The sequence below is a fragment of the Grampus griseus genome, assembly GCF_964374135.1.
Source record: "Grampus griseus genome assembly, chromosome: 5".
Classification (NCBI taxonomy): domain Eukaryota; kingdom Metazoa; phylum Chordata; class Mammalia; order Artiodactyla; family Delphinidae; genus Grampus; species Grampus griseus.
Genome location: NC_138998.1, coordinates 83,824,015 through 83,836,810, shown reverse-complemented (window position 1 = coordinate 83,836,810; position 12,796 = coordinate 83,824,015). Strand labels below are relative to the sequence as shown.

The following is a 12,796-nucleotide window of genomic DNA, read 5'->3' as shown; positions in this document are numbered from 1 at the left end:
TATGTTGACCCATAAATACGTCTACTTGCTTTAAACTGATGGTCATTCAAGTTCAAACACATTCTAAAAGATATCTACATTTTTATACTCTCCTCCCCCACGTTTTGTGATTTCGATGTCCTACTTTACATCTTCATGCTTATCCTTTTATTGTTTACTGTAATTATAATCTCTTATAATTTTTTCATTGTTTTTTAATCTATGTACTGGCTTATTTGAGTGATCTTCAGTCCTTAACTATATATTTGCTCTTCCTATTGGGATTTTCCCTTTCCTATGGATTCTTCTTTCCATTTAAGGAAGACCCTTCAACCTTTCTTTTAGGTTAGGTTTGGTATTGCTGAATTCTTTTAGTTTTTGCCTGTTTGAGAAATTCTTTATCTCTTCTTCTATTCTAAATGATAATCCTGCTGGATAGAGCATCCCAGGTTGCAGGTTTTTCCCTTTCAGAACGTTGAATATATCACGCCACTTCCTTCTGGCCTACAGAGTTTCTGCAGAGAAATCAGCTGATAGCGTTATGAGGGTTCCCTTGTAAACAACTCTTTGTTTTTCTCTTGCTGCCTTTAGAATCCTCTCTTTAACTTTTGCCATTTTAGTGGGTGGGCCAATAGGTTCGTTTGGTTTTTTCCATAAGATGGCTCTAGTAGCACTTACTTGTCTTTAACTTAATTCGAAACAATTTTGTTAGATTGTGTGTGACAGCTGTCATATCAGCATGCATTTAAAAAAAGACATAAAAATTGGTGAATTTTTATGTAGCCATTTTAATATGAAAGATGGAAGAAAAACAACATTTTTGGCATTTTATGCTTTATTATTTCAAGAAAGGTAAAAAAGCAACTGAAATGCACAAAAAGATTTGTGCAGTGTATGGAGAAGGTGCTGTGACTGGTTGAATGTGTCAAAAGCGGTGAGGTTTCCTGCTGGAGATTTCTCGCTGGCTGTTGCTCCACGGTTGGGTAGACCAGATGAAGTTGATAGCAATCAAATCGAAACAATAATTGAGAACAATCAACGCTATACCACGCGGGAGAGAGCTGACATACTCAAAATATCCAAATCAAGTGCTGAAAATCATTTGCCCCAGCTTGGCTACGTTCATTGCTTTGATGTTTGGGTTCCACGTAAGTTAAGTGAAAAAAACCTTCCTGACCACGTTTCCACGTGATATTCTGAAATGTAATACTGAACACATGATACTGAAATGTAATGAAAACGTTCTGTTTTTAAAACAAATTGTGACGGGCGATGAAAAGTGGATACTGTACAACAATGTGAAATGAACTGTCACCAACCACACCAAAAGCTGGCTTTCATCCAGAGAAGGTGATGTTGTGTATATGGTGGGATTGGAAGGGAGTCCTCTATTATGAGCTCCTTCCGGAAAACCAAACGATTAATTCCAACAAGTTCTGCTCCCAATCAGACCAACTGAAAGCAGCACTCAACAAAAAGCATCCAGAATTAGTCAAAAGAAAACGCATAATCTTCCATCAGGATAACACAAGACCACATGTTTCTTTGATGACCAGGCAAAAACTGTTACAGCTTGGCTGGGAAGTTCTGATTCATCTGCCGTATTCAGCAGACATTGCACCTTTGGATTTCCATTTATTTCGGTCTTTACAAAATTCTCTTAATGGAAAAAATTTCAATTCCCTGGAAGACTGTAAAAGGCACCTGGAACAGTTCTTTGCTCAAAAAAGATAAAAAGTTTTGGGAAGATGGAATTATGAAGTTGCCTGAAAAATGGTAGAAGGTAGTGGAACAAAAGGGTGAATATGTTCTTCAATAAAGTTCTGGGTGAAAATGAAAAATGTGTCTTTTATTTTTACTTAAAAAACTGAAGGCACTTTTTGGCCTGCCCAATAAGTATTATTATTATTTTTTAACATCTTTGTTGGAGTATAATTGCTTTACAATGGTGTGTTAGTTTCTGCTGTATAACAAAGTGAATCAGCTATAGATATACATATATCCCCATATCTCCTCCCTCTTGTGTCTCCCTCCCACCCTCCCTATCCCACCCCTCTAGGTGGACACAAAGCACTGAACTGATCTCCCTGTGCTATGCAGCTGCTTCCCACTAGATATCTATTTTACGTTAGATAATGTATATATGTCCATGCCACTCTCTCACTTTGTCCCAGCTTACCCTTCCTCCTCCCCATGTCCTCAAGTCCATTCTCTATGTCTGCATCTTTATTCCTGTCCTGCCCCTAGGTTCTTCAGAACCACTTTTTTTTTTTTTTATTCCATATATGTGTTAGCATACAGTATTTCTTTTTCTCTTTCTGACTTACTTCACTCGTATGACAGTCTCTAGGTCCATCCACCTCACTACAAATAACTCAATTTCGTTTCTTTTTATGGCTGAGTAATATTCCATTGTATATATGTGCACATCTTCTTTATCCATTCGTCTGTCGATGGACACTTAGGTTGCTTCCATGTCCTGGCTATCGTAAATACAGCTGCAATGGACATTTTGGTACATGATTCTTTTTGAATTATGGTTTTCTCAGGGCATATGCCCAGTAGTGGGATTGCTGGGTCATATGGTAGTTCTATTTTTAGTTTTTTAAGGAACCTCCATACTGTTCTCCATAGTGGTCTGCTGTTCTGATTGGGTGATTTCCATTATTCTGTCTTCCAGATCACTTATTTGTTCATCTGCATCATTCAGTCAGCTATCCATTTCTTCCAGATTGCTTTTTATCTTGGAAATTGAATTATCTTTGGTTCATTTTTTTAGTTTCTAGTTCCTTGTTACAGTGATCTGTGTTTATATTGATAATCTTTCTTAATTCAGTTAGCATTTTGATTATTACCTTTTTGAACTCGAGTTCTGGTAGACTGGTGAGCTCTGTTTCATTATTTTTTATTTTAGGGGATTTCTCTTGCTCTTTTAATTGGGAGTAGTTCCTCTGCTTTTCATTTTAGTTAAGTTTCTCTGTCTCCATGAATTTAGGAGAAACAGTTATCTATTTTGGTGTTGAAGGAGTGTTTCTATGTGAGAGCATCCCTGTGTAGACTGTGTATGTCCAATGTTTTTGGTGTGAGGGCTGGTTTTGATATGGACACCAGCCATGTCTGTCCTCAGGGTGTACTGGCCGTTGTCACTCTGATAGCGGTGTGGTTGGTGTTGGGGGATCTAAATCCTGTGCAGGGTGTGAGGCAGGACTTCCTCTCTGCTCAGTGGCAGTCACCACCTTGTCAGGTTCCCAGTTGTTGCAGCAGAAGCTCTGAGGGTCAGGCTTGATCAGGCTCCATTACCCTTGAGTGCATGCTCCGCCCCAAAGGTGGGGAGTGCTGAAGGAACTGGGGCTCGTGCACTTACAGAGCACCAATGTGCTGCCCAAGTAGGTGACGTCAGCTCTGCTCAGACGCAGCCCAGGGTCACATCTCTTCCCCTGCTGTGTTTGTCCCAGATCGAGTGCAAGGCTGTGGTGTGGAGTGGGCGGGGCCGGGGCATTTGCTACGCTGGGGCTGGGGGTCAGGGCACTGTGGCTGTGGGGACTGAGGTGGCTGTGCTGCCGCCTGAGATCTGGGCTGCCTCTGTGGCAACCTTCTTATAGGACTGGTCTCCCCCAGACCCAGCATTGAGCACGGGGTGCTCCTGTGGTGCTGCTGGAGCGAGCTCTGACAGTGGTCGCTGGTGCCCCACCTGGATCACAGCCCAGTCCCCCAGGGCTGTCTCTGAGCAGCTAGGTCAAGCCTTCTCCCTGGGCCTGTCTGCCCCAGATCCTGCACCAAGCTGCAGTGTGGATGGGGGTGGGGAGTGTTTGCTCAGCTGGGGTATGAACCACTGCCTGCTCCTGGGGTGCTGCCCGAGTGCCCGCTGACAGTGGCTGCTGCCACCCCACCTAGATCAAAACCCAGGCCCCCCCGGGGCTGTCTCTGTGTAGCTAGACTGAGTCTTTTCCTATGGCCCGGTTGACCCTGATCTCACACCAGACTGTGGTGTGGAGTGAACAGAGCAGGGGTGTTTGCCCCGTTTGGGTTAGGGATTCTGGTGAGGCAGCAGCCACCAGTGCAAGGCTCTCTCTGCCCTGGCTGTTGCAAGCCAACTTGTGTGCACTCCTTGTGAGTCGAGTTAGGCTTCTGCAGCTCTTCTATCTGTCCCAGCAGTTCTCCCAGCAGCCAAAGGGGCTTGTCCCCTCCGTTCAGGGTCCCAGAACTGAACACTCAGACTGTGGCTTGGCGTGCTCACTCCCCAGGGTAAGGGTCTGCCCATGTGGACCTTCTCCTTTCAGATCCCTCCCAGGGTCACAGGTCCCAATCTGATGCCTTTTTTCTGCCCCACCCGGTTAAGCGGAGATCTTTCTTGCAGCTTTGGTTGTACAGAGTTCTTCTGCCAGTTTCTAGTTAGTTTTCTGTGACAATTGTTCCATATGTAGATTTTTTTTTTTTTTTTTTGCGGTACGCGGGCCTCTCACTGTTGTGGCCTCTCCCGTTGTGGAGCACAGGCTCCGGATGCACAGGCTCAGTGGCCACGGCTCACGGGCCCAGCCGCTCCGCGGCATGTGGGATCTTCCCAGACCGGGGCACGAACCCGCGTCCCCTGCATCGGCAGGCAGACCCCCAACCACTGCGCCACCAGGGAAGCCCGTAGACGTATTTTTGATGTGCTTGTGGGGAGAGGTGAGCTCCATGTCCTCCTGCTGCGCCATCTTGATCCCTCCTAGGCAGAGAAAAGGCATTCCTAGAAGAGGGCATGTCTTGAGTAAAGGCAGAGGCAAGAATAGCTAAGTTTATATTTTCACAAGTAGAGGCATAGATGGGATTTATTCTGGCTTCATGACCTTCTAATGAAGCCCCCCTAGAATGCATTTCAGTCCCCATTAGTTTTATGGCTCATGGTTGGTTGATGCTTCTGATAATGTTGATTTTTTTGTTGGTGGCGGTATTACTGTTCAGTTAAAAAAGCCTTCAAGGAGTGGAGCTGCTTGATCTGCTTTCTTCTTTCATCCATCCAGTCCACCATTTATAGCTTCCTGTACTCGGCTCTATGACCCACTCACAGTCCTTACCCCTGTCTATCTCCCACTCTCACGTGCTGTTCACAACTTTCTTCTGGCTACGCTCCCATTTTCTGACTTCTACATTTTAGCTCCTACTGTTCTATCCTGACTGAAATGCTCTGCCCCCTGGGGGAATCTTCCTAGATCGTCTTTGTGCCTGCATTTATCTTCCTTCCTCTGAACTCCTAAAGCACATGGGCACAATCACTGGTTTGGTGCTTATTTATAGTCTCTATCTATCTACCTACCTACCTACCTATGTATATCTATCTACCTACCTATATCTATTCACCTGAGGTCCACCAACTCCTTGACATTTTGTGTGAAGTTGTATGTGATGTGCATATGTGCATTTTCTGGAGAGCAGGTCTGCGACTTTCATTACTACCTCACAGGGGTCTGTGATTCCAAAGTGGTTAAGAACTACAGTATCAAGGCAATACCAGACATATAAGAAGTACTAGTTTGGCTGAGAAGAACTGGCCAAGTGCATAGCTAAGCTCTAATTGCAGAACTACACAGTAACTGCTGACAATGAGAGACTTAGGTCTGGAGACATCTCTTAGTCCCGCCATGTATATAAAAAATACCAGATTTGTAAAATTATAAATCTATATCCAATTACAAATTATATACACCTAGAAGTGATATAGATATGCAGAATTAAACTTCATGGTCTTACTAGGAATCATCTTTTCAGTGGTACTGCAGTTTCTCACCCACAGCTTTTCTATACAATATTCTTTCATTCAAATAAAATTAAGAACTCTGAATATCAATTTTTAAGTGTTAACGTTCCTTTTAAAAGATCCATTAGTGTCACTCCTGCCATAAAATGCATCTATTTGTGTACCAAATATCTATCATACACCTATGTACTAGGCTCTGTCATGCTGAGAATACAGTTGTACGCAAGATGTGATGGAGAGAGACGATAAACATGGAAACAGTAAATGACAGTTTCAGAGAGTCTTACGTGCTGTGAAGACAATAGGGCAGGTTATTGGATAGACGAGAATGGAGGCAGGTGGCGTGCATCTCAGTGGAAACCTGAATGGTGAGATCTGGGTCACGTGAGAACTGTGACACAGACGTGAGCATTGTCCGTCTGAGGAACACTGTGGGAGGCTAGTGGGGCTGGACCATGGTGAACAGGGGCAGAGTGGGGAGAGATGAAGTCACAGCCATGCTCTTCCATCAAGTGGACTCTGGCTGAGAATTTACTTCTTGTTGAATGCATGGATTCACACACTGATTTTCTAACTAACTTCAAACCCTAAATAGGACCGCTATCTTACTATTGTATTTTAGTTTACAAATGAGATTGAATTAGAAAAATGGGGAAGAAGACTGACTTAGCAAGAAGAGGATGATTTGGAGCCAGAAAACCTGATTTGGAGTCCAGGCTCCACCACTTGTTATTTGGGCAGTTCATCGACCTGAGCGGCTCCACCATTTGTTATTTGGGCAGTTCATCGACCTGAGCATAGCTTCAGTTTCTTTGCTTGAAAATGAGAATCCTGACATCTGCCCCCTCCCCTCTGGCCTATACTCATCCATCAGATGAGATGGCATGTGTGAAAGCCCTCTTACTGCCCTGTGTCACATAAGGCAGCTGTCCCAGTGAATCTCTCGGTCTGTTTTTGGCAGCTGAGAAACAGAAAACAAAGGTGGACAAAAAGGGTGTTTAATAGTAATACATTAACAATGACAATAAACAAAACAATAGCTATTATTTTGGGCCAAGCAGTACATTAACTGAGGTCCTATGTTACCTTGTTTAGTCCTCACAACAACGCTGTAAGACAGGTTCTGCGGTTATTCTCATTTTATAAAAGAGGAATAGGGAGGTTTCAAATGTGAGCACTTCTTCAAAGGCAAGTCCTCTGAATACCCTCATTCATTGCCTATTTATTTTAGACAAAATTAGAATCAACTTGCTTATGTTTTTTCTGCCCACAGATTTTAGTACCTGTAAATTAAACAAGGATGAGCAGGTTTTGCTGGAGGTGGGCACCCTACTGGCAACAAGATAGAAACACTTATAAAAAACCAGACACGCACACACATACACACAAATGAAAACAAAGCAACCAAAAGTGAATTGATATAGTGAGAAAAGGGACACTTCTACACCTTCACAATAGTCTTCACACCTCAGAACCTGGAGGCTTATGCCCACCACATTAACTGGTGCTCCTAAGGAATGACATTAAATCACCAAAAAAGGACAGATCGTTTATTTACTCTCCAAGGGAAGGGCATAATGAAATTTAGAACATTTTTATCCAAAATGCTTAAAGTTATAAAACAGAAAAAGCATACTTATATGGAATACCTTATTCCCCAAAGACACTGAATTAAATGTCATCACTGTATTATGAATATTAATATGACATACAGTATGATTCTACTTACATAAAGTTCCAAGTCTTGAAGGGTGCATACTTAGGAGGTATAAATAAAAAGAAGTGCAAGGAAATGTTTCTCATAAAGGTCAGGAGAGTAGTGTACCTTCAGGAGGAAAGGGTGGGACCTGTGATTGGGGAGGAGCCCGTGGGGACTTCTAGGGGCCAGCAGTGTCCTACTTCTCAACCTCAGGAGTGGTGATAGGGGTGTCCACTTTATAGTTCATTAAGCTGTATTTATAGGATTTAAGCACTCATCTATATTTGTGTTATATTTCACAATAAATAATGTTTAAAAAAATTAAACTTAAAGAAAAAACTATGACAAAGAACACAGTACCTCTGTTTAGGTGTGTTTCATGTATTTCAAAATTCACTTTTAAAAAAAAATTTTTATTGGAGTATAGTTGCTTTACAACGTGGTGTTAGTTTCTACTGTATAGCAAAGTGAATCAGCTATATGCACAGTTCACTGTATTCTCTTGCTGGTCCTGTGAGGAAGGGAGGGCAGGCATCCTCCTCCCCTTCCTCATTTTAAAGATGGGGACCCTGGAGTTCAAGGGGGTTACTCTCTTGTCTTCACCCATGCAGTTAGGGGGCGAGCTGGGACTCCCACCCCTGCCGGGTATCTCCGAGTGCCCAGCTCTCCTAGCCTCCACCTTATCTTTTTAGAACATTCCAGGCATAGAATCTATTGCAGAGCAGTTGTGAAATCAGTTGAGTGAATTTTCGTAGAGATGAAAACCTCACCTGTCACTGTGCTCCACCGCAACCTTGTGCTTGTTCTGGGAATCGATCCTGGCCTCCCTGACCACGTTATACCAGGCCCTGAAAATCTTCTTCTGAAGAAAATGTACACACAGTGTTTGTACTTCTTCCTCGAGGTCAGTCAGGTACTGGGGATGAGAACAGGGAAAAAAGTGAGACAAATAACAGCATAGACAAAGAATTCAAGCAAATAAACAGTACAAAAGAGAAAGAATCGAACCAGACACAAAACAAAGGACACTGGAGGCATAAGGAGAAAGGATGGTGTGGCAGCCAAGGCCATATCCTCTGTAAGGTATTAAAAGATAAATGGAATCAGAGGGATAGAAACAGTTATAAGACTGAGGCCGTAGGTTTCTAGTAAAACCACTTGAGCAATTATGGGACAAGAAAGAAGAAATGAGTATAAAAACAAAAGCTGATGTAATGACACATTACAGTTTATAGGGATACTCTGTATGTGAAAAGAAACGTGCTTAAGATTTTATACTAACAAAACACTGACATTTTCAAATTCATTTCAAAGCAGTGAATTGAATTGCCTCTTCTATGTTGTTCTTGAAAAAAACATAATGACTGTTGACATCTGGAGTGCACCTAATTTTCTTACATAGGGTTGGGCAGAGACATGTATTGAACACTCCCTTCATTGGGGCCTTACCTGTAGCCAGCTCCGGATGACTCTCCTAAGTAATATTTGGGAATAAAATTGATCAGCTTTGGCCATCTTCCTAGCCAGGCTTTCCCGACTCCACTGGAACCAGGTCAGCAGGCATTTCCTCTGTAGGGCCAAAGAGTGATGTCCTTTGGCCACCTGGACAGTTTTTTAAATGAGAAAAGGGAATTATTCCTTATATGTTAAATCATTTAAGGAAATACACATCACCTTGGCAAGGGATGCTGTAAACCACATACAGGCTGTTACTAGAGAGAACAATCTTACGGACATTCACCTATGTCCTAAAAGCTTTGACTACTGACTGTACTACTGTATTACATGGGGACTTTAGATTCACATCATGCATAGCCTTTCAATGCTGACTCCCCGAAGACCACATGACTGGCTGGTTATTCGGGAAATGGAACAAACAACCTCCAAAACCATTTCGTCGCTCGCACTGAGCTTTAAAGTGCATGGGCGGCAACACTCTTGGTTCCTTCTCCTGGAGCTTGGGCAGCAACTGCATAACAAACCTCTCTTTATTATGTGCTTAACCACTGTCTAATTGAGGAAATGCCAATACTTTCAATTAGTTTTGTAGAAGGAGCTGTCACTAGCACTGAAATTTAGACATTATCAATAAACCACAAACCATTTGGTAGAAAAATAACATGATGAATAATTTAATATCTTACCAACTTAAAGGGCTCAGAGTATCATTCTACCAAAATAAACATAGAACTCAGACTTTATAGATTTTTTTTAAAAGTAACTATTACATTCTCTTAAGAGGCAGAGGGAAAAGCCCTTCTCTCTTAGTCCTCCCCATTAGACCTTTTTCTGAGTCTTGTCTCACCACTGAGCACTGTGAATGTGACTGATCTAAGTGAGTCCCTTGGCAGTCACACATACTGGCCAAAATGACCATCACAGGAGGTCTCTGTGACACCTGGGAGCCAAAAGGCAAGGGGAGCCAGAAACACACAACCTCCTACCCTCTCTGCTCTCCATCTTCTAGGAAAACACAGAGAACCAGGGAGAAAAAGAAAGATAATCAGAAGATCCCTTAAAAATTCTGAAAACTGTTATTGGAACAAATGAAATATAGCACATGTGAGTTTAAGGGAAAATGCTAAATAACTCTTCTGAAAAAAAACCCAAAAACGTTATAAAGAAGCCAGGAACTGTTTAACTGGACGCTTTTTCTTTCTTAATTTTTTCTATCCCTTCCTGGATGTCAGCTCTGCTGGATGAAGAAGATACTGCTTCCTCTTACTGTCCTCCAGAACTTTTCCTTTTACTTCTTTCTGTTTTTTTTCTAACTTTCTTACTTCATTTTTTTTTTTTTTTTTTAAACTTTCAGCTGGTGGTTGGCATCTACATATACCTCTGATTCCTGAACACAGCACAAAAGACATGCCTGAACTGGGCAGGATTTTTGGAGGAAGGGGTTGCTGAGCTCCATTCTAGTTTTGTAACCAATGTGCTGTGTGACCTTAAGCAAGTCAGTTTTCCTCTCTAAGATTCAGTTCCCTTTATTTACAAATTGAAAGAGAAGGAGAGGATTACTAATATTCTAAAATTCTATTATCTTGTGTGGTAGGATGAATAGTGGCCCTCAGGGATGGCCACAAACTAATCCCTGGAACCTGTAAATGTTACCTTACATGGTAAAAGGGATTTTGCAGCTGTGATTAAGTGAAGGATCTTAAAATGGGGAGATGATCCTGGGTTATATGGGAGAGCCCTAAATGTAATCACAAGAGTTCTTGTAAGAGGGAGGCAGGAGGATCAGTATCAATATGAGATGTGACATGAATGTAAGAGATTAGAGTGAATTGAGGAAGGGGCTATGGGCAATGGAATGCAGGCAGCCATTAGAAGCTGGAAAAGGAAACAGTTTCTCTCTTGGGAAACTCCAGAAGGCAGTTGTCTTGCTGACACTTTGACTTTAGCCCAGCAAGTCTGATTTTGGACTTCTGACCTCCAGAAGTTTAAGATAATAAATTTGTGTTTTAAGCTACTATGTTTGTGGTAATTTGTGATAACAGCATAGGAAACTAACACACTTGTTACAAACTAAAGAGGTGATTCTCAGAATGTGGTGCTCAGACTACTTGGATCAGAATCTCCTGGGCTACTTTTTTTTTTCTTTAATATTATAGTTTTTTATTCTACTGTTGTCTTTTTTTAAATTTTTTTGGCCACACCATGTGGCATGTGGGATCCTAGTTCCCCAACCAGGGGTCGAACCTATGCCCCCTGCATTGAAAACGCAGAGTCTTAACCACTGGACCACCAGGGAAGTCCCTGGGCTACTTTTTAAAAATGCAGATTCCCTGACACACCGCCCCCAGCCCCCTGGCCAACAACCCAGACCTACTGAGAACACCTGGAGGTGGGAACAGGAACTTGCATTTTTATAAGCTCTCCAGATGGTTTTATGAATAGGAAAATTTGGAAATGCTGGATTCAGATCTGTGTTCTCCTGTTTTTATTTTAATTAGGTTTTTCTATATTTAAGGCCTATAACTGTCATTTTGAACTCAAACTCCTGTTTCTTTTTATATTCTTTTTTTTTTTTTTTTTTTTTTTTTGTGGTATGAGGGACTCTCACTGTTGTGGCCTCTCCCGTTGCTGAGCACAGGCTCCGGACACGCAGGCTCAGCAGCCATGGCTCATGGGCCCAGCCGCTCCGTGGTATGCGGGATCTTACCGGACTGGGCCACGAGCCCATGTCCCCTGCGTCGGCAGGCGGACTCTCAACCACTGCGCCACCAGGGAAGCCCTCTTTTTATATTCTTATGAGTAAATTCTTAAAAATTTAATTTGATTATTCACCTATAGATTATTTTGTTTCTAAATTTTATATGTTTCTTGATTTTACTCGGTCAAAAACAGGGACCAAAAAAGAACAGCTGATAAGAACTTAAGAGTGAGTTTTTCTACTTCCTGTCTGCTTTTTCTTTGTGTATTAATAATTAAAAACAAAGAAACAGACAAAAGCCAGAGAGAATAAAACAAAACTAGGAGCGCTCAATTGGATAACAAACTATCTGATATGACTAATGTTTGTTGTAGTATATTGCAAGAAGCAAATTTCCATTCAGATTTCATTTCCAGACTCATTCTCTCAGAAAACTAAGGCTCAGCCCTCCCATATCATTACCAGGAAAATAGCAATGCTTGGGGCACAGATGGGTCAAGGCCTCCAAGAGGAGGGATCCTCACGCCCTCAGGCCTGACCACCGCAAATTGGCCTCCTTAGCTGGTATGAGATACTCAGTGGTTCCAGAACCACCGGTTAGGAGGCAGAGGACAAAAAATCAGAGACAGAAAAACAGTGGGGAGGGCATTTAGGGAAGATAAAAAGAAGAAAAGAAAGTGTGAAAATAGGAAGAGAACAAAGAGAATGAAGGGTGAATAGAGTGGCTAGGGGAGGAAAAAGAGTAGCCTAAGTCACGTTCACAAAGGTACAACCTGCAGCATTACTGAATGTAGTGGGATTCTTATGATACCACAGCATTATTGTTCATCTTTAATCCTTGTTTTCATAACCAAGAAGATTAGCCTTACTTTTCAGCATTAACTTGGCCGAGTGTGTAAATAAAAGTGGTCATAACTGGTAGGCATTACTGACCTTATTATGAAATAGAATTCTAGAGATAACATTTTATCTATTTTGAGCTTTTGATCATTTAGTTAAATGCCGTGTTCTGTGCACTGGATAAATTTGAATTTCAGTGGTATTTGATTTCATTTATCCCTGTGTGGTAGAGTGGATGACTATTCCGGATAATAGGATCAGACACCCACACACTTGCGTGTGATTTCATCCTGTCTCCCACTGGAGTAAATGGAGCCTCTTTCTCCTCTCAGTGACCTTGAGTTTGGCCTTATGACTTGCTGTGGACATGATACAAGCCAAGGTT

At 42.1% G+C, this 12,796-nt stretch overlaps 1 protein-coding gene across 1 annotated transcript in view; it reads right to left on the bottom strand.

The window, feature by feature from the left end:
• CCDC191 (coiled-coil domain containing 191) overlaps positions 1-12,796 on the bottom strand; it is a 100,406-nt gene that overhangs the window by 3,437 nt on the left and 84,173 nt on the right. Inside the window, exons 15-16 of the mRNA XM_082655567.1 lie at positions 8,865-9,017; positions 8,186-8,331 (exon numbers count right to left, since the gene is read on the bottom strand). Of these exons, the coding sequence (XP_082511693.1) occupies positions 8,186-8,331; positions 8,865-9,017 (299 nt within the window). The remainder of the gene's footprint in view (positions 1-8,185; positions 8,332-8,864; positions 9,018-12,796) is intronic.